The sequence below is a fragment of the Panthera leo genome, chromosome C1, assembly GCF_018350215.1.
Source record: "Panthera leo isolate Ple1 chromosome C1, P.leo_Ple1_pat1.1, whole genome shotgun sequence".
NCBI classification, from domain to species: Eukaryota; Metazoa; Chordata; class Mammalia; order Carnivora; family Felidae; genus Panthera; species Panthera leo.
In genome coordinates this window covers 115,964,392-115,988,381 of record NC_056686.1, presented here as the reverse complement: position 1 = coordinate 115,988,381, position 23,990 = coordinate 115,964,392, and the positions used below count along the sequence as shown (strand labels likewise).

The 23,990-nt window shown below is 44.0% G+C and overlaps 1 protein-coding gene and 1 pseudogene across 2 annotated transcripts; both read right to left on the bottom strand.

The window, feature by feature from the left end:
- Positions 1 to 8,587: 8,587 nt before the first annotated feature.
- Positions 8,588 to 10,095, bottom strand: LOC122225984 (annotated as a pseudogene).
- A 2,188-nt stretch (positions 10,096 to 12,283) lies between these two features.
- On the bottom strand, positions 12,284 to 23,990 carry NIFK (nucleolar protein interacting with the FHA domain of MKI67). 2 transcript variants are annotated; one of them, XM_042954157.1, is made up of 7 exons: positions 23,801 to 23,990; positions 22,715 to 22,852; positions 17,306 to 17,414; positions 15,204 to 15,415; positions 13,884 to 13,949; positions 13,688 to 13,759; positions 12,284 to 13,066 (listed from the first exon to the last, which is right to left on the bottom strand). In XM_042954157.1, exons 1-7 carry the CDS (start codon positions 23,903 to 23,905, stop codon positions 12,878 to 12,880), a joined length of 891 nt encoding a protein of 296 aa, XP_042810091.1. In that variant the 5' UTR covers positions 23,906 to 23,990; the 3' UTR covers positions 12,284 to 12,877. The 2 variants fall into 2 exon arrangements, with proteins under 2 accessions (XP_042810091.1, XP_042810092.1); XM_042954158.1 differs by lacking the exon at positions 23,801 to 23,990 and adding an exon at positions 23,487 to 23,758.

The following is a 23,990-nucleotide window of genomic DNA, read 5'->3' as shown; positions in this document are numbered from 1 at the left end:
GAGCTGTCAGCACAGAGCCCGACGTGGGGCTCGAACTCACGAGCCGTGAGATCACGAACTCACGAGCCGTGAGATCATGACCTGAGCCGAAGTTGGACAGTTAACCGACTGGGCCACCCAGGCGCCCCTTGACTCCAATCTTAAAGCCAGACTCTAAGCAGAGTCAATGTCCCGAGGGCAAATAAGCACAGAAAACAGGTGGAGGGAGGGCTTCAGGCTTTTCTACACTTGGCTCTACCATATGGGAAGTGTCAAGTTACCGCTGATGAGGGGACCGCTTTAGCCTGATTGGACTCTTCCTTCATTATTTAATTGTTTAATTCTAAATATAATAACTTGCATAAACGAAAAGGATATTTATAGAATCTTGGGACTAGAAATGAGCTTAGAAGTCCTTTTGCAAGGTCACTGCCATGTTGCTAAAGCCAATGGTCCATCTCGGGCTTCATCTTACGTGACCTGTCCAGCAGTATGGGACCCAGATGATCACCCTCTCTCCTCGATAACACTCTTTTCTCTTGACATCGGGGACCCCTTCACTCTGGCTTCCTTCCACCTCTCTATTTCTCCTTCTTTTGCTGGTTCCTGCTTGCTGCCCAGAGCACTAAACACTGGAATGTTCCAGGGAACTTGCTCCCGTGCAAGCCCATTTAGTCTCAGGGCTATAGCCTGCATTTCTACCTCCAGCTAGGACTTTCCTCTGAACCTCACACTCGGATCTCCACCTGGATGTCTAATAGGCACCTCCAGCCCATTTAGTCTCAGGGCTATAGCTTGCATTTCTATCTCCAGCTAGAACTTTCCTCTGAACTTCAGACTTGGATGTCCACCTGTCTAATAGGCACCTCCAGCCCATCCTGGCCCAAATGTAACTCCTCAGCACCACCTTTCTTATACACATCGTCATCATCTCAGTGTATACCTCTCTGTTCTTCCAGGTGCTTCGGCCAAAATCCTTGGAGCCAAACCTGACTCCTTTCCATTTCTCTCACACCCATATCAAAATTATCAGCAGACCCTGTTGGCCGCCTTCAGAACATATCCCTAAGGGGAGCACTTCTCACCTCCTTTGAGTTGCTACCACCCTGGTCCCACCACCACGGATTATTGCCATAGCATCAACTTCCTCCTGTGTGTCTTCAGTCCGGTCTCAGTACAGCAGCCCAGGTTATCCTTTAAAAACATTTTTTTTTAACATTTTTTAATTTATTTTTGAGAGACGGAGAGAAACAGAGTGGAGGAGGGACAGAGAGAGAGGGAGACACAGAATCCGAAGCAGGCTCCAGGCTCTGAGCTGTCCGCACAGAGCCCGATGTGGGGCTTGAACCCATCAACTGGGAGATCCTGACCTGAGCCGAAGTCGGACGCCCAACCGACCAGTGGGCTGGAGCCCAGTAAGTAGCTAGCTGTGCGGGCAAGGAAAGAGACTGACTTTTCACCCTATACTTGTTGGGATCTTTTGAGTTTTTGTACCTTTTTATGTTACCTCTTCAGGTAATCAATTAGGCTGAAAAACTAAAAGGAAAAAGTCACTAGAAGATCATCCATAATGAGCCAGCTGAGCAACTGGTGACTTTATATGGCTGCTTCTACATTAACATCACATCAGATAACTGGCTAAGCGCAAATTTGCAAGGTCAGAAACAGACACACAATTTGCATTTACTGAACTACTTGTTTGCATTTGTTATTATACCAGGCATGTACTGGCAGTGATATATATTTTTTTAAAAGCTAATTAGAAAAAAACACCACAATATTTATCATCTCTCTAACTGCTAAAGCAGAAATAGAAAAAACAGACACATTCCTTCAGAGGAAAAAAAATGCCAGCGATTACCCGCCATCACTGCCGAAAAACATCTGAATGGTTTCTCTTTTAGAAGGATAATTAGGATGATTCCTTGGTTCTTCTTGCAAAGGTCCTGCTTCCCCCAAAACTGGCATTACAGACACTTCCCTCTGGAGTACTCAAATCACAGCAGGACCTGTGAATGAAGCCGCCGGGAGGACAGCAGCATTACTCATGGCACATTTGCTGCGGAAACTATGTTTGGCAAGTATCGAATGTCTGAATTTCTTTTCCTGGGCATCCTAGAGTTGACAGGACTTATTTATAACAGGGGAGATTCTAAAATTGGCCACTTATCAACACAGAAAAGTAACTTCCATAATACTGCTGCAAATTCATTTCCTTCTTTCTGTTAACACAAATAGAAGCAGATCAGGCCACCGAGGTTCTTGGTAAGCAATTTAATTATAAAACAGACCGGGCGACTGGAACAGGAAGAGTTGGTAGATAGGTATGTGAAACATTCTCTAATTGGATCAATGGGATTGAACTCCAGACCCACCTGAGGCCCTGACTGCCTAAACAGTTTTGGGTTTTCACTTTTGTTTGTTAAACAGAGGGAAAAGGCCAGAAATATAGCACTTAGATATAACTTGAAAAATCATCCCAAATGCTGAGATTTACTAACTGAAATAGAAAAACGCTCCACATTCTAAGTCCAGTGTTTACTTCGTGCTTATAATTCAGGCCTCATGAACAAAAAATAAAGCCGAAATGAGCACAGAGAGTAGAAAATAGGAAATACTCTGAACACCATGGGCTCAAGGTTGTATCTAGAGTGATTATGGTAGTGAAGCAAAGTTCTCTTGCATGAAATTTCCTTTTTCAATAGAGCCATCAATTTCTCATATACCTTGTGGAACACCAAATTATAAAACTATTTGCAGGGCGCTTGGGTGGCTCAGTGGGTTGAGCATCCGACTTTTAATTTTGGCTCAAGTCATGGTCCTAGGGTCACGGCCCTGCATCGGGCTCCGTGCTGAGTGTGGAGCCTGCTTGAAATTCTCTCCCTTTCCCTCGGCCCCTCTCCCTTCCTTGTGCTGTCTCTCTCCAAAACAAAAAGTATGAAGGGCCCCTGGGAGGCTCAGTCAGTTAAGCCTCTGACTCAATTTAGGCTCAGGTCGTGATCTCACATGAGTTTGTGAGTTCAAGCCCTGCCTCAGGCTCTGTGCTGACAGCGTGGAGCCTGCTTGGGATTCTGCCTCCCTCTCTCTCTGCTCCTGCCCTGCTCTCTCTCTCAAAAATAAATAGGGGCGTCTGGGTGGCTCAGTCGGTTAAGCGGCTGACTTCAGCGCAGGTCGTGATCTCGCGGTCCGCGAGTTCGAGCCCCGCCTTGGGCTCTGCGCTGACAGCTCAGAGCCTGGAGCCTGCTTCAGATTCTGTATCTCCCTCTCTCTGACCCTCCTCCGTTCATGCTCTGTCTCTCTCTGTCTCAAAAATAAATAAACATTTTTAAAAAATTAAAAATAAATAAATAAATAAACATTAAAAAATATATAAATGAAAAAATTATATATAAAAAAAATTTGCCCACAAATTACCCTAAGCTATACTTATTCATAACTGCATGCACTTTCATGTAATAATAACCAATTATCCAAAGGACATTATTAACACCCAGTTGCTGAAGAGTCCTTTCATAGTGGCAGTTTGTGTCCTCCAGCTTTCTGGAAATTGATGGTGGTGGTGGTGGATGTGTGTGTGTGAAAGGGTGCCTCTCAGGGAGGTCTTTAAAAAAAATGCCAACATCAGTGTAGAAATGCCTTCAACAATCTTGCGTTTTGCCCGTCGCTTTCCGTGAAAGGAGTGGACTGTAGATTTTAAGTGCCTGGGATCTACTGCCACCTAGTGTCAGTCGTTTTCAGTGTAAAGCTGGGGACACAAGAATGGAGCGCTGATTTGCCTCCTCCTCTCGTGCCTGCCCCAGGGCCCCATTTCTGCCTCCATTTCAAAAAGTCAGCAGTCCTTGTCGGTGCAAGGTTTTTGCACATTTCCCTTTTTCCACCGCCACCAACGATCTCGCATTCGTATTCATCCTGTGGGAGGGGAACCGTCAGGGCCTGAGTCCGCATTATTCGCTCACCATATGCAATCTTTGGGCAAGTTAGGTAACCTCTCTGGGCTTCCGTTTCCTCATCTTTAGATGGAAAAGAAATATCTCGGGGTGCCTGGGTGGTGCAATCGGTTAAGCATCCGACTCGATCTCGACTCAGGTCACGATCTCGCAGCTTGTGAGTTCGAGCCCCACATCGGATTGAGCCCCACATTGATGGTGTGGAGCCTGCTTGAGATCTGTCTCTCCTTCTCTCTGCCCCTCTCCTGCTTGTGCTCCCTCTCTCTGTGTGTCTCTGTCTCTTTCTCTCTCTGTCTCAAAATAAATAAATGAACTTAAAAAAATAAAGAAATAATTACGGGTGCCTAGATGGTTTGTGAGTTTGAGCCCTGCATCGAGCTCTCTCTGTCAGCACAGAGATCACTTCACACCCTCTCCCCCTCCCTCTCTGCCCCTTCCTTGCTCTCTCTTTCTCAAAAATAAACATTAAAAAGAAGAGATTCACTCTCTATCTCTTCGTCTGCCCCTCTTCCCAGCTCACTCTCTCTCTAAAAAAAAAAAAAAAGAAATATGTACTTCATAGGGTTTTTCTGATTCAATAAGGTTAATATATTTAAAATGCTTACAATGATATCTGACACATGGAAATATTGAGTAAAAGTTAGGTATTATCACATACCTCGCATCGTGTTGAAAATAGCCTAAATTACTTTCCATTTGGCAGAAGCTGGGTTTGCCTAGGACAGTTTGGGCTCATTGTTTCGACAGGTCTATTCTGGATTCGAAGTTCTTTAACAACGTTTTCAGCCAGACTGTACCTCTGTACCTGTCTTTCCATTCTCTCAACAGTGTCTTAACTAAATTCCAAATTTTGATCAAGTCCAATGTATCAATTCTTTTATGGATCATGGTTCTGATGTCATGCCTAAGAACTCTGCCTAAACCAGATCATAAAGATTTTGTCCTGTTTTCTTCTTCTTCTTTTTTTTAAGTTTATTTATTTTGAGAGAGAGAGAGAGAGAGAGAGAGGGAACAGTAGGGGAGAGTCAGAGAGGGAAGAGAGAGAGAGAGAATCCCAAGCAGGCTCCATGTTCAAACTCACCAAACCATGAGATCGTGACCTGAGCCGAAACCAAGAGTTGGATGCTTAATTGACTGAGACCCCCCAGGCGCCCTGTCCTATGCCTTCTTCTAAAAATGGTTTAGTTTTATGTTTTACATTTAGGTCTATCATCCATTCTGAATGAATTTTTTGCAGAAAGTGTGAAATTAGTGTTTCCTACCATCAAAGTCATGTGCGAATATTCATTTGTTAACGATATGGGATGAGATTTTGTCTATTTCATTTTTTTAAACCTTATTAATACTCTCTATACCCAACATGGGCTCGACCTCATGACCCTGAGATTAAGAGTCACGTGCTCCACCGACTGAGCCGGCCAGGCGCCCCTGTATTTCATTTTTTGAAATGTCTTTGCACACAGGTACTGTCAACTGCTGATGTCAATCCTCAAACATGATTCTGAGTATATCCCTCACTTAGAAGGCATTTGTTTTTTTTTTTATTTTTTTTATTTTTTTTTTACTGTTTATTTATTTTTGAGACAGAGAGAGAGCATGAACAGGGGAGGGGCAGAGAGAGAGGGAGACACAGAATCTGAAACGGGCTCCAGGCTCTGAGCTGTTGGCACAGAGCCCGATGCGGGGCTCGAACTCGTGGACCGTGAGATCATGACCTGAGCCGAAGTCGGCCGCTTAACCGACTGAGCCACCCAGGCGCCCCAGAAGTCATTTGTAGAAAGAACTCTGTTAGCTTCTCGTTTTGATGTTTGCCTTTTCGAATGTCATTCATCACATTTCAGTTAACCACCTGTGGTTGACGGGTGGAAGCTTTGCGATCCCACAAGGAAATGAATTTTGAAATATGGACATCTCCATTGCACTTGTATCAAGGTCTGAAAGACACTGCTGGCCCTGTAGTTTGAGGTTTGAAAATATATCTGCTGCAAATTTGTGTGGGAATGGAGATAGCATTTCTCATTTGAACTTTTGGCAACACAGCAAGCACATAAAGATAGCAGTGTGCCATTTCTTGCATTCATGTGAATCATCAAAATGACGCAAGTGCCATGTAGGTTTCAAGTACAGGTGGTGCTTTGACTTGTGACTATAAGTTTAATTCATTAAGTCTGGGGGTGCCTGGGTGGCTCAGTCGGTTCAGTGTCTGACTTCTGCTCAGGTCATGATCTCGCGGTTTTGGGGCTTGAGCCCTGCGTCGGGCTCTGTGCTGATAGCTCGGAGCCTGGGGCCTGCTTACGATTCTGTGTCTCCCTCTCTCTCTCTCTCTCTCTGTGCCCCTCTCCCCGACTTATGCTCTCCCTCTCTCTCAAAAGTAAATAAACATTTAAAAAATTAAAAATAAAATTCATCAAGTCTGCAGCAAAAGCTAATTTCCAAAGGTATTCAGTGTTCAGTCATGGCTAAGGGAGGTTCTTTTCATTCAGAAATTTGCAACCTTGGCCCTGAACTCAGAAAGTCTCAAGAAAACTTTATCACCGCTGATCCGTCCAGCTTCTGTGTGGCAGGGCAAGTCAGGATGTTTAGCTTCCGTCAAAAATTCCCAGACCCGACGATGGCTGCTGAGTCCATGAGAATAAATGAAATACGTCAGGGATGCTATTGGTTCAATAACACATGATGGGTTCGTGTATTTCCTGATAAGTACGTGCTGATGAATAATACAGTGAATAGGCTTTAAATACCTTACAGTTTCACAAACTGTAAGTTTGTCAACAAAACCTTTTTCTGTTCCACACATATTTTTACCGCCGTTGGTTGTGCACATCTTGGAAGATTCCACTTCGGGTTGTACTGATTTGATTTTTTCTCAACTTTGAAAATATTTTTGCATATACTTGCTGCACACAAACTACTCATAAGAGGCTAATTTTTCAGTCATTTCTAGGGTGAGAAATCATCCCAATTCACCCGGAACTAGGGAGGATTCTGCAACACGGGACCTCCAGTGTTAAGCCTAGAAATGTTCTGGGCAAACTGGGATGAATTGGTCACTCTAGCACTTCAAACTTGGCATTGACTTTTTGAATCATCAACTGAGCAATATTGGCAACATCGATTAAGTCATCAAGAGCCCGGGAAAAACATTTGAAATCATTTGCCTTGCTTTTAAATTTACTGATGTTGTGGGACGCCTGCCTGGGTGGCTGTCGGTTGAATGTCGGACTTTGGCTCAGGTCATGACCTCTCGGTTGACAAGTTCAAGCCCCGTGTCGGGCTCTGTGCTGACAGCCCAGAGCCTGGAGCCTGCTTCGGATTCTGTGTCTCCCTCTCTCTCTGCCTCTCTTCCACTCATGCTCTCTCATTGTCTCAAAAATAAATACAAACATTAAAAAAATTATTTAAATTTACTGATGTTGCTTCCCTAACTCTTCATGCAGCTGTTCTCACTGAATGGCCAATAGTCTTATTTATTTTTTATTGTATTTGTTTTAAATAAACTCTACACCCAACGCGGGGCTCAAACTCACAACCCCAAGATCAAGAGTTGCATGCTGTACTGACTGAGCCAGCCAGGCACCAGAAAAGGCTAATAGTTTTAAAAAGCATATTTTTTTAATTAAAAAAAATTTTTTTTAATGTTTTGATTTATTTTTGAGACAGAGAGAGACAGAGCATGAGCAGGGGAGGGGCAGAGAGAGAGGGAGACACAGAATCCGAAGCAGGCTCCAGGCTCTGAGCTGTCAGCACAGAGCCCGACATGGGGTTCGAACTCACAGGCTGTGAGATCATGACCTGAGCTGAAGTCGGACGCTCAACCGACTGAGCCACCCAGGCGCCCCTAAAAAGCATATTTTATCTGGACACATTTATTTAGCATCTACAAACACAGTTTAATTTCTTCATCATTGGTAAATGGCTTTTCTTGCGTGGCTAACAAATAGGCCACTTGGGAACTTTAGTTACTGCCTCCTTATTTTTTTAGACAAGAAATCATATCCTGAGATACTCCATTCAAAGTATTCTAACTCTCCTGGCTGTTGCTTTCCTGTGAGCCGGGGATATTGTAATAAATGCTTAGTGTGGCAATGTCAACACATTCTTTCTCTCTCTCTCTCTCTCTCTCTCTCTATATATATATATATATATATATACATATAAACTCTAAAAAAACTCTGTAAACCCTAAAATATATATATATATATATATATATATATATATATATATATATATTTTTTTTTTTTTTTTTTTTTTTTTTTTTTTAGAGAGAGTGTGCATGCACAAGTGGGGGAGGAACAGAGAGTCCAATGTAGGGCTTGAACTCACGAAGCGTGAGATCATGACCTGAGCCGAAGTCAGACCCTCAACTGACTGAGCCAGCCAGGTGCCCCTGGATTCTTTAATAGTCAGATGTTTATTTAAAAATCTGATCTGTCAGGGTGCCCGGGTGGCTCAGTCAGTTAAGCGTCAGGTCATGATCTCACGGTTCGTGGGATCGAGCTCTTCATCAAGCTCTGCATCGGGCTCTGTGCTGACAGCACTGAGCCTGCTTGGGATTCTCTCTCCCCTCTCTCTCTGCCCCTCCCCTGCTTGTGCTCTGTCTCTCAAAATAAATAAACTTAAAAAAAAATAAACAATAATAAAATAAAATCTGATCCACCAACTTAGCGTTTTCTGCCAACTCAGGGTGAAGAAACCCTCCCAGGCTTTACCGTCTTTTGCTTAAGTGCTGCCTTCGTGGGAGCCTCAGCAGCCGCCGTTGCTGTCTACAGGTGCTTGCTTAGCCGTTTTTGCTTCCTTGGTAGCCCTGATGGCTTATTCTCGTTGAGCCTTCCTGACATCAGGTTTCTGACCCCTCTTGGCCATTTTACCAGCATGAGATGCACCAGTGACGGCCCTCTGGAATTGGACCGTACAGGCGGGTTCTTTTCTTTTGAATTTCTTCTGTCCCTTTTTGTGTTTCTTCTGTAAAGTCCAGTTTCTCTGCTGAGGATTCCTCTTGGAAAGGAATGCTGACTTGCATTTTCATTAAGAAATTAGAAAACCTTCCCCTCAGTCCCGGCATAGGGCCTCCCATGTCCAGGGTAGATTTTGTACCCAGAGAAACTGACAGCTTGAACTTCGTGGCTGCAGCGGCCGCGAGAAGGAAAGATGGTGAAGAGAAAAAAAGCACAGCCGGAGCATCACCGCCCAACAGGCACAATTCTGTGCCATCTAATTTGATAAGAAAATAATCTACTCTGCACAGTGAGCCTACGTGTGACATTCGAGGTCTGCTTTTCTTGTTTTGACCTGATGGGTACTAACTGGTAACAAAAATACATAAAATTCATGGCATCCCAATAACATGGGGCAAAGTACATTGAGCTGGGGCGCCTGGGTAGCTCAGTCGGTTAAGCATCTGACTCTTAGCTCAGCTCAGGATCTCACAGTTCGTGAGTTCAAGCCCCGCACTGGGTTTCTGATGGTGCAGAGCCTAGGATTGGCATTCTGTCTCCCCTTCTCTGTGCCCCTCCTTCTTGTGTGTTCATGCGCTCTCTCAAAATAAATAAACATATATATATATATATATATATATATATATATATGGTTGTATATATATGGTTGTGTTCCAACCTTTACTTAGGAACACTCAGCTTTGCACTTCATAGAATTTTCATCTGCTGTAACTTTGACTTTTTAAACCTTTAAAAATGTAAAATCACAACAGGCAGCATCTGACTTGGCCACCACACAGGATGCCCCATGACATAGTTCACTTTGGGCCACGGGACTATTTCTGCCTCAAGTGTAAAATAATTGTGTGTGTGTGTGTGTGTGTGTGTGTGTGCATACACACCCACTTCTGGGTTAAAGGATAGCAGCCATCTGCATCACAGCCACTGTATGGGAGGACAGCTGTCCTGGGTTCCCTAACCTGGGTCAGTCCTTGAACAAGAGACAGCCTTTGCAGTGGACAGTTGACTTTGGAATTCCTACCAGCACAGCTGATCTGAATTTCCATCTCATGCCACCAATCAGCCAGGGTTCCGGTTTCTGGAACATAATGATCAGTTGCCTTGGATGTGGTCACACAATATTGCAGATACTACCGGCAAAATACAGAAAGCCTCACTTTACACTGGTTTGCTCACTGGCCACCCCATTTTACGGCAAACATGCAGTCTGTCATGTCTCTCGTTGAACCTAGTATGTGGATTGATTCTTCTTCCTTTAGCTTTTTGCTCACTTTATAATAACAACACATACTTTTGCTTCCACATTATTTAAATGCTTATCTTCTCACTTCAAAAAACTACATTTTTACAGTCCTGGTCATACTGATTGTAGTTTTGAATCGTACCCTCGTTTGCTCCGTATCACTGCAAAATTTTATGTTTTACTGCCTGAGAATTTCCATTCAATTCTCGTGTTTTTCTCACTACAAAACTTGAAAATCAAAACACCAGCTTGATGGATTTTCTTGAAGACCCTAATCTAGTCCACAGGAAGATATTCTTTAGAAGCACAGAATTTCTATTTCTTACAAAAAATACCCATGGCCACGACACGCTAGAGATGGAATCCCCTAGCTCCAGGGCACATTTAAAAAAATAATTTGCACATTAAATGATGATGAATGGTGCCAGCCTGAACGGGGTGGATGGGTGGCAGGCTGGGAAGAAGGAAGTATTCAACTCCTCTTGCAATGTACACGTGTGAGCTTCACAGTGCATATGCCCGCTGGGAGGTGAAGGTGCAATGACGTGCTTCCCGGAGCTTTCCCAGGAGGGGAACCAGACGGACATCCAGATCCACAAGGCTGAGAAGTGGTTCAAAAAGGGGAGCAAGATGTTACGCATCAAATACGTATTGATGGGAATGCAAGCTGGTGCAGCCACTCTGGAAAACAGTATGGAGGTTCCTCAAAAAACTAAAACTGCCCTACAACCCAGCAATTGCACTACTAGGTATTTACCCAAGGGATACAGGTGTGCTGTTTTGAAGGGACACATGCACCCCCATGTTTATAGCGCCAAAGTATGGAAAGAGCCCAAATGTCCATTGATGGATGAATGGATAAAGATGTGGTGTATATATATATATATATATATATATATATATAAAATGGAATATTACTCGGCAATCAAAAAGAATGAAATCTTGCCATTTGCAACGACATGGATGTAACTAGAGAAGTGAAATTACGCTAAGTGAAATTAGTCAGAGAAAGACAGAAATCATATGACTTCACTCATATGAGGACTTTAAGAGACAAAACATGAACACAAGGGAAGGGAAACAAAACAATATAAAAACAGGGAGGGGGACAAAACAGAAGAGACTCATAAATATGGAGAACAAACTGAGGGTTATGGGAGGGGCTGCAGGAGGGGGGATGGGCTAAATGGGTAAGGGGCATTAAGGAATCTACTCCTGAAATCATTGTTGTACTACATGCTGATTTGGATGTAAATTTAAAAAAATAAAAAAGCAAAAATACTTGAGTGTATTCTAGGCCAGCTACCATTCTAGACGTAAAAATCTGCTCTTTGCATACACTTGAAACAAATCCTTATTTCCATTTTATGTCAGAACACCTAGCTCAGTGTCTCATTATTAAAGACTTAACAAATACCAGATGAAAAAATGTTTGCTGGCAACGGGCATTTTTAGTAAATCTGGATTAGCTAAACAAAAGCAAATTTCAAGAGTATCAGAAACTTTAAAATAGTTGAGAAGGTGAAAACCTACTTGTTTACTTCACAACACCCAGGTCCTTATGATGGAATACTAGTCAACCGTAAAAAAAAAAATCTTGCCATTTGCAACGACATGGATGGAGCTGGAGTATTACGCTAAGCAAAACGTCAGCCAGAGAAAGACAAATACCATGATTTCACTCAGACGTGGAATTTAAGAAACAAAGAGAAAAAATGAAAAAAAAAAAAGGCAAACCAAGAAATACTGTTTTTTAAAGAAAAATATTTACATTTGAGTGAGACAGAATCTGAAGCAGGCTCCTGGCTGTCGGCACAGAGCCCGATGCAGGGCTCGAACTCACACGCTGACATTGTGACCTGAGCTGAAGTTGGATGCTTCACCGACTGAGCCCCCCAGGAGCCCTGAAACAGACTCTTAACTATGGAGAACTGATGGTCCCCAGAGGGGAGGTGGGTGGGGGATGGGTGAAACTGGTGATGGGGATTAAGGAGGACACTTGTGATGAGCACCGGGTGTTGTATGAAGTGTGTGTGTGGGGGGGGGGGGGGGGGGGGGGGGGGTCACTATACTGCACACCTGAAACCAATATAGCACTCTACGGTAACTACACTGGAATTTAAATAAGCACTTAAAAAGGAAAGACACCCAAATCCCACTTGCATATAAATGAATTGTAGAAAAAGTTTATTTGCTGGTCACTGATTCTTGAGATACAATTCCACATTGATGATACGAACACAAAATGACAGTCATTAAACCTTGCTAGCCCCCCAAAGACTTAACTTGGTAAAAGCACTCACGTACATATACTTGAAGGGCTTTCTCACTCTCCAAGTAATTTAACTTCCAGTTTCCATCACATGATGTTCAAGTGCTCTTATGGGTTAGCTGTGCACAGTCTAACAGAGAACCATGTAGATGGTCAAGCAAGAGTCTGTATTCTTTATCTGATGGTAACAATAAAAGCTGCAGTAAGTGGGGACTTTTCTATCCAGGAAGAGAAACTAAAGACAGCTATGAAATGTGCAAAGAAAACTAGAGACCAGGACAAAGAGGCAGCGTGAGCCCAGCTACTGCACGCTGCAATGCCAGCAAGGGCAGGTAAGCCGGTTACTGACCGTTTTCCTTACTGACAGTTTGTCCTCCAAGAACCCTGTCAATGGCTGCATTTCACTGCACGTAGTTAAATACAAAGAATTAGCCCTCACAATAAAATCACATTTTTCAGAAGAAATATAATACATTTAGAATCACTGATTGCCTTTTCTTCGTCTTTTTTTCCTTGAGCGTGTAGGTGTTTGAGTCTGCTGTGTTTCTTCTTTTACACCAGGTACAGGCTGTTTGAAAACTATTTCGTTATCTTTATCGTCAACGTTCATTTTAGCCACTTCCGATTTTCGCTTCTCCAAAAATGTTGGTGTGCAAACTGGTGTGGGGCCCTGGATTCAATGAGTAAAACATTGTAATAGAGAAATAAAGGAAGATATTAGGAATGACTTTACCCCCCCCCCCCCCCCCCCATACTCCTTGCCCTATATTTTTACAAGTTCCCCTGTGTTATTTTAGGCCTGTTTATACCTTTTGGTGATACAAGTGCACATAACACAGCCTAGGCCCTTACCAAAGTTAGTGTCAAGCTCACAATTAACTGGAATAGAACGTGCTCCATTATAGGGTATTAGGGAGAAAACTAGTCTCACATTTGTAAAGATGGTAGCCTCATTTCTCCCTACTGACTCGGTCACTTTGCCGAAAAGGTAAACAGTGCCATACGCTCACAGTAACTTTTGCTAAGCTCACTGCATCTGCCAAATCACCAGGATTTACTAAAACAATCACAAGGTTAAATCTGAAATTTTAATAAAGTGACAGCAGCATGGACTGCTTTTCCTCTTTTACCTTTTTAAAGTAATCTCTACACCCATCATGGGGCTACAACTCACGACCCTGAGATTAAGAGTCACACGCTCCACCAACTGAGCCAGCCAGGTGCCCCTGCTTTTCCTCTTTCAAATCATTTCTATAATACCCCATTTCCAGAACAGTGAACACAATTTTACCTGGCTATCCACAGTCTGCTCAGGGGTGCCAGGAGTACACGGAGCTTTTTTCTTCTTCTTCTTTGATAAGACCTTCAACAAATTTTAAGAGACTTCACCAATCTGCATATTTATCAGCAACAGTAGTCTTGAATATGTATTTCCCCATTTATCTTTCCCTTATACCTGGCATATAACATGATAAAAAAAATTTTACCTGGCTATTTGTAGATTTCTGAAGACCAGTGTCTGAAGCACTTCTTTTTTTCTTTTTACATAAAACCTTAAATAAAGAAATGAACTGGCAATGTCACATATGTACGCCATTTACATGCTTAACTTATTAGATCCTTACACGCATAATCAGTAAATCCTCTCCAAATGACAAAGCATTTCAATTTAAAAACCAAAACTCATGATCTTAAGGCAAAACTGGGAGAGAGACCCTCACTAAGGAATGGGCACAGCTGTGGAGGTTGAAGTAGGGCCAAACCTGAAGTTGGCCATACAGAAACCCGAGTCAGATGTGAACCAGAGGAATGGTAACAACAAAAGCTACAGTTGGTTAAAGTCCGACTCTTGATACTGGCTTGGGTTGTGATGTCAACTGGGCTCCGCGTTGACAGTGTGGAGCCTGCTTGGGATTCTCTCTCTCAAAAAAACCAAAACAAACAAAAAATATATATATATACACACACAAATATATATATTAAAAAAAAAAAAAAAAAAAGAAACGTGAACTGGAAGAATGCGAAAAGGCGGGCCCCGTCTTAGCCAAGTTCAGGATTGGGCAACGAAACAGGGCTGCTCTTGCAAAAACCAGCAAACAGGCTATGGGAGAGTCATTTTTTGCAGGCCTGTTTTGCAGCTTCACTGTCCCGGCTCTCACACGGTTCCCACGAGCGCCAGGGCCCTGGGACGGTGACACGCTATTTTAACACCTACTGGGAAAGTGTGTGTTTAGGATTCGAGCAAGAAGTGAACAGCCAGGAATTTGAAAATCCGTGCTAACTCATTTTCATTAAGTTGTCTCGTATATTTCAACCCCTGGCTCATTTAATTCGCAGAACTGACGCTTATTGGTTAATTCCAATCTATATGTTAAGAAGAAATATTTCTAATTCCAAAATCAGAATGGCAATAAGAAAGATCGTTGATTCACAGCCTTGATGTTTAAGGAGAGCATATAATAAACCAAACATTTCATTCTGAATGACATCTTCAATAGTTTTCTATAAGCATTATAGTTTTTGGTTAAACAGTGGTTTAACTTCAGTAACTTAAAAACAGATCATAAAAATTTTGCAAATGACCTAACCCCTTTCAAGAGTTTCCTCTTCTGTATAATGGAAATAACGGGATCTACGCTAACAAACTTTTAGAAGAAACCTACAGTGCAAGGTTTCAAAAACTTAGACAAAGCCTCAACACTGGGCTAGACACTTTATGTATAAAACCATAAACAGGCTGTAATTATTGAGGAACAAAGCTCACCCCGTGAAAAACTATGAAAAACATTTTGTGAAAGAATATTTACCAGTGGAGGAAAATCATAATCAATTCCTTTTTTGGCTAATCTCTTCCTGAGTAACTTTTCTTTCTTTTTAAATCGCTCCTCCATCTGTAGCTTTTGAAGAAGTGTCCGATTCTGATTATACCGTTTCACTGCTGGAAAGGATGGCTTTTTAAATGGAATATGCCACTCTCTAAAAAGTTCTTCGTGTACCTTTTCAGGTGGTATAAAATGACCTAGATGTAAGAGAAAGAAAGAAAAGTGTTTCCAAACCAACGGGACGGAGAGGATTCAATGTTTTCGTCAAGATAATGGGTCTCCCGTTTTCAAGAGCAAGAGTGAAAGAATACGGGGGCGGGGGGGGGGGGGGGAGGGCGGCTAAAGGAAAGGCACACAGCCAACAATTATTGTTAAACGCCAAGAACTAATCCAGGAGCCAGGAATACGTAAGTGAACAAGAGGAGTCATAGAAGGGCATGTCGTGGTGGCATCAAGCCTGGGGGCAGGGGTCCTTAAAGCTCGCAGGATCTCAGACTGTGACCTGCCGTAGCAGAAAGATCCCGTTCAGCTCATCTCTGCATACCTACCTCTCCAGGACTAAGCCAGCTTCCCCTGATCTCCATCTCTCTGCTTACGGGCCCTTTGCAGGCCGTGGCGGCACACCGGGACTGTTCGCAAAGGCAGGCCCAACCCTCGACATCGACTTTCAACCGACACGTGGTGAGTTGGTAAGTACCCCAGTTCCCTCGCCTGGGGGTTGGGGTAACTCGGTCTCCCCGTGCTACCCAGCAGGATGGAGCCCAGCCGCCTACGCACTACGGTGCTTGCCAGCTCACCCTCAGTGACTTCCTTGTCCCCGGACTTCTCTACTCCCTACAAGTATTTTCCTCGGCTCACCTCCAAAACACACTACTTCCACTCAAAAAAAAAAAAAAAGAGAGACAACGCGGCTAATCCTCCATTTGAACTCCTATCAGAGTTCAGAACCTCTCGTGTGATCTTTCGAAGTAAGACCCAGCACAGCACTGATCCTACACATGCCGTCCCGACATGTTTTCGGTCGCCTCTTGGGCCCATCTCCTCCCGGCAAGAGCCATGCTTTTTATGTGCGAAATGAATCCATGACCTCGACGAGGCTGCTGGGATTCTCTCTCCCAGCGACGGGAACCGAGGGAGGGTGATGCTGCCTGGGCAGGTCGTCAGCCGCGTGTGTGGCTCCGGCACCTGGGATGGTCACACAATCCACCATCAGTGCAGAGAAGCCAAAACTTAGACTCTGCCTCCAGAGGCACCGGGCTCCGGACAGGGGTGCTCTGCGAATGCAGAGCTGGCAGCCCCACTCTCTGTGGGCCGCACTGAGCTGGTGTCGCCCCCCTCTGCTCCTCTCTTGTGGACGAGCCGCGGCCACCGTCATTCACACGACTCTCAGATGGGACTTCTTGCCTTTTAAATTTTTTTTTTTTTTAACGTTTATTTATTTTTGAGACAGAGAGAGACAGAGCATGAACAGAGGACGGTCAGAGAGAGAGGGAGACACAGAATCTGAAACAGGCTCCAGGCTCTGAGCGGTCAGCACAGAGCCCGATGCAGGGCTCGAACTCACGGACTGTGAGATCGTGACCTGAGCTGAAGTTGGCCGCTTGACCGACTGAGCCACCCAGGCGCCCCGGGACTTCTTGCCTTTAACCTTATCCCATCTAGGACCCATTAATGGCTTCCCCTTGCCCTCAGGATATCTTCTCAACTCCCAGATTTACATGCCTGGCCATCGGTAACCTGACCTCCTCTCATCTCCTGGCTCCCCTCACATTCCTTCACAGGCAAGTAAGTACCATCAGTCACCTCTCGCTTTGCACGTGCTGTCCCCTGGCGCACTCCCATTCAATCTTCAGGTTTCCACCTAAAGACCCTTCCTCGGGGGGAGCCTTCCACATCCCATGAGTGATCGGGCACCTGCCCTTCCATGCACTCCTAGTGACTCGTCCTACTTCCATCTCGGCACACACGGCTCTCCCTCTAGCAGATTTTAAAATCCCAACTGGAAATCTGTCTAGAAAATGCACTCCTATCTCTGCACTTAAGTCCTCACAATGCATCCCCACAGAATGCGAGAGAAGAGCACTTACACTTCAAGAGTCTTTCACCAAAAAGGTAGTTGTTCATTGTTTCAGCAACTATCTTGGCAACATCTTCAGACGCAAACTCCACAAACGCGTAGCCTTTACTATTTCCAGTCTGCAATGGAACACCCACCAACAAAAGTAGAACAATCAAATTCTTACCAGTACTGAAACTCTTAAAATGCCATTAATTTAAATAACGTACGTAAGCCCCATTACTAAATAACATTACGACACCTTTAATTCTAACTTCAATGCACGGTGTGGGGATTGTTACGGGAAAAGAAAAAATCCAAAATAGTCTGAACTATCTTGAGTTGTTCCTGGGATTTCTTTTTGTATTTTTCATCTCGTTTGCTTATTTTGAGAGCGAGTGAGCAAACAGGGGAGGGGCAGATAGAGGGAGAGAGAGAATCTCAAGCAGGCTCCACACTGTTAGTGCCAAGCCCAACTCAGGACTTGAATCCGTGAAATGTGAGATCATGACCTGAGTTGAAACAAGAGTCAGACGCTTGGACTGAGCCACCCACGCGCCCCTGAGGTATACCTGAGATTCTGATCACGTGATAAATACACTACTAGTACAACTGGAATTTACTGCATAAAGGAAATCTGGTAGGGCCCACAGTCCTTTACTCATCACCAGTTTCAACGGTAGTTACTTTATTCATGTATTAACAATGCCCAGCAGAGGGGTGCCTGGCTGGCTCAGTCTGTAGAACATGGGACTCTTGGTCTCAGGGCTGTAAGGTCTAGCCCCACGACCGCACGCTCGGAGTGGAGCCTACTCAAAACAAGACAAAACAAAACAAAACAAAACAAAACAAAACAAAACAGGCGTCTGGGTGGCTCAGTCGGTTAAGCGTCTGACTCCTGACTTTGGCTCAGGTTAAGATCTCATGGTTTGTGGGTTCAAGTTCTGTGTTGGGCTCTGCACTAACGGTGCAGAACCTGCTTGGGATTCTCTCTCCCTCTCAAAATAAATAAATACTTAGGTTGTTTTTTTTTTCCCTGAAGTGTATTGATTTATTTCGAAGGTGGGGGGAGGGGGGCAGGGAATCCCAAGCTGACTCTGCACTGTCAGTGTGCGGAGCCTGATCTGGGGCTCGAACTGGAGAAGTGTGAGACTGTGACCTGAGCTGAAATCATGAGTCGGTCGCTTAGCTGACTGAGCCACCCAGGCACCCCAAATAAGTTAATATTTAAAAAACAAAACAAAACCCAAAACAACGCTCAGCAGATAGCGTGGTGGTTCACAGAGAAAGCAGGTAATATAATTTTCATTCTACACATAAGAACTGGGAAGACACTAACTCCTCAGTGTCACCAAGCTAATCAATAAAATACTGTGTTCATTTTCGGGGCACCTGGGTGACTCCGCTGGCAGCCAGCTCTTGATCTGAGCTCAGGTCTTGACCTCAAGGTTGTGAGTTCAAGCCCCGTGTTGGACTCCACACCCAGCATGGCACCAAATAAATAAATAAACAAATAAATATTGTGTTCCTTTTCACGTTTTCTAGCGACCGGTCGTCTTCATGACTGATGGTAAAGGGATGCTGCCAACATCTCCTGAAATGCACATCCTGGGTTCCTGCTCTCCACACAACATAGTGTGTCCTCTCACTTGTCTTAATAACAAGAGCACGGGTTCTAGAGTCCAAATGCCCAAGTCTGGATCCTAGCTGTGACAGTTAGGCAAGTAATGTTAAGCCTCAGTGTTTCATTCTATTAAATGGGGAAAGAATAAGCACTCTCGCGGGGCTGCTATGAAGAAATAATCTGTAAGCACTCCAGGGGATGTTAGTCAGGCATTTGAATGTTCTTTAGAGTGGCAGAGGATGCCATCCCCAAATATGCTACCCCGGCATAAGGATTATTTTGAGCTGAAGGCAACCGGGAAGTAGTGGATGACGAAAAAGCCGTTTGCCGTCCTCCATTTGCCTAAGAGCAGGACACGAATTTACAGGGTTCCGGCCAGAAAATCTAGGAGTGTAGGTGAAAGCCAATCTTTCTTCCCTTACGGCTCCAATTATCAGTAACGATAACTATTTCACAATTTTGCATTAAACATATCTTTGGCTATGGATCAAAATTGGTGACGAAATTAAGGAAATGAGCAGGAGGCTCGTTTGTAACACAGCGGTGCCGCTAACCAGCAGCTCTGGGTGCGTCGGCTGTCAGTTACCTGCAGCAAGATTGTGGTAAAACTTTGTATGTCTGAAAATCCCTCATAATACCACCTCTTTTTTTTTTTTTTTTTAAAGTTTGTTTGTTTGTTTATTTATTAAGAGGCAGGGAAGGAGGGAAGGTGGGTGTAAGCAGGGGAGGGGCAGAGACACAATCCCAAGCAGACTCCACACCATCAGTCCAGAACCCTATGCGGGGCTTGATCCCAAAACTGAGAGATCATGATATGTGCGGAGGTGCGCTGGATGCTTAACTGACTGAGCCATCCAGGTGCCCCCTATAATCCCAACTCTTAACAGGGAGGGGGAAGATGGTGGAGTGGAAGACACACACTGATTCCAACTTACTGTACCACATTGTAAACAGGCATAAACCTTCTGAAAAGTGACTCGAAAATACATGTCAAGTGTCTAAAAAAAGAAACAAATAAAAAACCAAAAAAAGCCAGGGGTACCTGGTGGGCTCAGTTGGTAGAGCATGTGACTTCTGATCTTAGGGTTGTGAGTCTGAGCCCTACATTGGGTGTAGAAATTACTTACAAATAAAATCTGTAGGGGCGCCTAGGTGGTTCAGTCATTAAGTGTCTGACTCTTGATTTTGGTTCAGGTCATGATCTCCTGGTTTGTGGGATTGAGCCCTGTGTTGGGCTCTGCTCTGACAGCATGGAGCCTGCTTGAGATTGAGATTCTTTCACCTTCTCCCATCCTTCCTTTCTCCCTGTCTCTCCCCTGCTTACCTGTGAGCTCTCAAAATAAACTAAAAGAAAAAAAAAAAAAGCGCCAAGCTTTTACCTAGTAGTATCAGAATGTTGGAAGTACTGTGCAAACAGTCAAAATTGGGGTGAGTGGGGAAGGTGGCAGCTTTATTATGCAACAATGCTGAAAATGGTACATTTTAGTGCATCTCCTTAAGGAGCGAGCTTTCTAAAAGAAAACTGACCTGAACTCTTCTTCAAAAAAGCCAATGTCAAGAAAAGCAAAAACAATTAAGCCAAAAGGGCAAGAAGACTGCTCTAGATATGCTAAAGAGCTAGAACCAAACACAATGCATGAACCTTGATTGGATTTCAGAACGGGTAGGGGAAAAATAATCTTCTGATTATTAACTGAAAAAATTGAGCTAAAGAATAAAATATAAACTTGAAACAAATATGACATGTATGTTCATTCATACATGAACATGAAACATATAAAGGGGTTCCTGGTGCTAGCTTAGTAGGTTATGCGTCTGGCTCTTGGTTTCGGCTCAGGTCAAGATCTCATGGTGGCGGGGCTGAGCCCCACGTAGGGCTCTGTGCTGAGCATGGAGCCTGATTGGGATTCTCTCTTGCTCTCAAAAAAAAAAAAAAAAAAAAAAAAAAAAGAGTAATGAGAAGAACTGGATTCATGAATAGTAATTCCCTGGACTTGGGGAGAAAATGAAAAGGATTGGGGAAGGGTACAAAAGGGGGCCTCAAGTCTACCTATAATTTATTTCTTAAAGAACAAAGATCTGAAACAAGTATGAGATATAGCTGACACCTGATGAAAGTGAATGGTGGATCACTGAATAGTCATCAAATATGCCAGCAGACTTTAGGATGTTTAAAATACCTCACCCACATAATACACAACCCTTACAAAGAGGCAAATGGAAAAACAAGGGGAGGAATACAGACAAATGTTATTTTGCTTAGGATGGGAGACACTAGGGCATTTTAAGGTTAAAATCCTCTTTAATGTCGAGATGTTGCTTTGACAACAAAAAACTTCGGATCTATGCTTTTATGACAATCAGCAGATGACAGGTGCATCTCTCTCCCCTCACACACCAAATCGAATATAAAAGTTAACTTTGATAAAATGTGGAAAAAGTGTATCAAGAAAAAACAGATTCCAACAGTGAGAGGTCTATGGTTAATAACCCAAAGCGGATGTGTGCAGGGAAGAAAATACAGTGGCCGCTCCTCTATTAGGAAATATAACAGCAACATTTATAAAGGATTTACTGCCGGTATCAGTCACTGTTCTAAAACTTTACATTCACTACCTTGTTTAATTTTTCATCATATTCTTCTAGGAGGTGGATGCTATTTTATTTTATTCACATTTTACAGACAAGAAAATTGAAGCATGGAGAAATCACATAACTGGTCCAAGGTCATACAATGAGTGACCTGTACAACCAGGGTTCAAACCTAGGTGGTCTGGCTTCAGTGTCCTTATACTTAACTACTCAGTATACAGCCCTTTGCTATCATAGGGATGCCTGTGCCAGAGGCTAATACAAGACATTCGTACTTGAGGCACCTGGGTGGCTCAGTTGTTTGCATGTCTGACTTTGACTCAGGTCATGATCAGGTGTGTGAGTTCGAGTCCCACATTGGGCTCACTGCTGTCACCAAAGAGCCCACCTCGGATCCTCTCTTCCCCTTTTTCTGCCCCTCCCCCACTTGTGCTGTCTCTCTCTCTCTCAAAATAAACATTAAAAATAAATATTCTTGGGGTGCCTGGGTGGTTCAGTCGGTTGAGTGCCTGACTTCGGCTCAGGTCATGATCTCACAGCTCGTGAGTTTGAGCCCCGTGTCGGGCTCTGTGCTGACAGCTCAGAGACTGGAGTCTGCTTTGGATTCTGTGTCTCCCTCTCTCTCTGCCCCTAACCCACTCGCATTCTGTCTCTGTCCCTCTCAAAAATAAATAAACATTAAATAAACAAACAAATATTTTTGGGGTGCCTGGGTGGCTCAGTCAGTGGAGTGTCTGACTTCAGCCTAGTTCATGATCTTGCTTGTCCTGAGTTCAAGCCCCGAATCAGGCTCTGTGCTGACGGCTCAGAGCCTGGAGCCTGCTTCGGATTCTGTGTCTCCCTCTCTCTCTCTGCCCCTTGTCTGCTCATGTCCTATCTCTCAAAAATAAACATTAAAAAAAAATTTTTTTTTAAATATTAAAAAAAAAAAAAAGATACTCATACTTGTTCCTCAAACTGAAGTTCATGTACCCGTGGCCTAGTAACCATAGAATAAATAGGATTCATTTATCAGGATTATCAATTTAAATTGAGGATTTGGAGCAATTTAAAAAAAAATAGCAAAACAAACATTTACGTTAATACTGATTGTGCCTTTGCCTGTTGCCGGTTCTAAATCTTACCCTCCCCTTTCTGATATGAACTGTGATAAACAATAGTATATAAACGTGCATTGTAAAGTGTCAAAACTTACTTGTAAGATATAAAACGGTCTAATCTTACCCGTTTACTTCTGGACAGTCTGAATCTCGTAACAGTACCAAACTGGGAGAAATATGCTCGGATCTGGGTTTCGTAAAGCGCTGGAGGTAAGTGGCCCACATAGATTACTCCAGGAGTAAGTTTCTCTTTCTCCTTTCGCTGAAGACGTAAAGACCAGGTAAACAAAACTTTTAATTAAAAAAAATCACATTGCAACACAACTTCAAGACTGCTGGCTTTCAGTCGAAGACAAAAGACTTGCCCTGCATTTCCAATGACAGAGTAGTAATTAAAAACTTTGGTGTTTAACGTCTACTTCCCCAAGAGGGCAGCGGTCTAGTGGTAGGTAGGTAGTCTTAGCCTCCAGTATTGCAGCACCCAGCGCCCTGTAAACGTTCAGTAAGTATATGCTGAATCGATGGATAAGCAATATTTGCACACATCATTTTAAATCTTCTGGCCAAACTCCACACAAATATACCCTTCAATTTTGCTTGCAGTTCACCGTTTACTCACACCCACTGAACTGAACAATTTGAAGACACTGACTTTCACAATCCCGAACAACCTTCTAGCACCTCAGTCATGCCCTTGCTTTCTATAAGCAAGAACTTTCACTTTTGTCAAATGTGTGTTTTATGCTTAAAAACCAAGGCAAATACAACTTGATGTCACGGGCCCTAGTCAGCCAATGAAACTCGGCAAACACTGTCTTTTAAGAACTCCAAAATCACCAACTGGGCAAACAAAACTCTCAAATTCGGGGGCAAGGCGGAGGCGTGACAGCTCTAACCTGGGGTTGATTCCATTCCCAACAGCTGGCTCTCTCCCCTGGCATCACCCCGATTACCTCCCGCGTATTTCCATAGGAGACCCCTAAGGCCTACACGGTCAAATTCCATCTCTCGATCGGCATACCTCTTCCGGTCTCGGGGAGGCCTTGGCCTCCAAGCTCGTTAAGGCCGGCGGGCCACCCCGAGAGACGCTGGCGCGAGGAAGGCGAGGAGCGCGGGGGCAGGGAACCGCACGGGCTTCCGCGCTGTCCCGGAGACCCCCAGACCCGGCTTGCCGCCTCCCCTCTCAGTTCGGCCCGCGGTGGCTGCTCACCTGGGTTGCGCGCCGGCGAGACTGCGCCACCTCCTTCTGAAACTTGGCCTCCTCCTGCGGGTTCAGTGACAGGAACGGCTTAGCCGGGCCAGCAAAGACCGCCATGGCGACAGCTTCCAAGCCGAAGAGCTCCACGCGGCGGCCCCGGAAACGCCGAGCACTCAGGTCCTCCAAAGCGGAAGTGGAGGCA

Coding starts and splice junctions, on each gene's coding strand:
- NIFK (XM_042954157.1), bottom strand. CDS start 23,905: ATGGCGGTCTTTGCTGGCCCGGCTAAGCCGTTCCTGTCACTGAACCCG. Junction 15,416..17,305: donor TGGTGAAAGACTCTTGAAGT/GTAAGTGCTCTT, acceptor TCTTACATCTAG/GTCATTTTATACCACCTGAA. Junction 13,067..13,687: donor AGCAGACTGTGGATAGCCAG/GTAAAATTGTGT, acceptor CATTGAATCCAG/GGCCCCACACCAGTTTGCAC.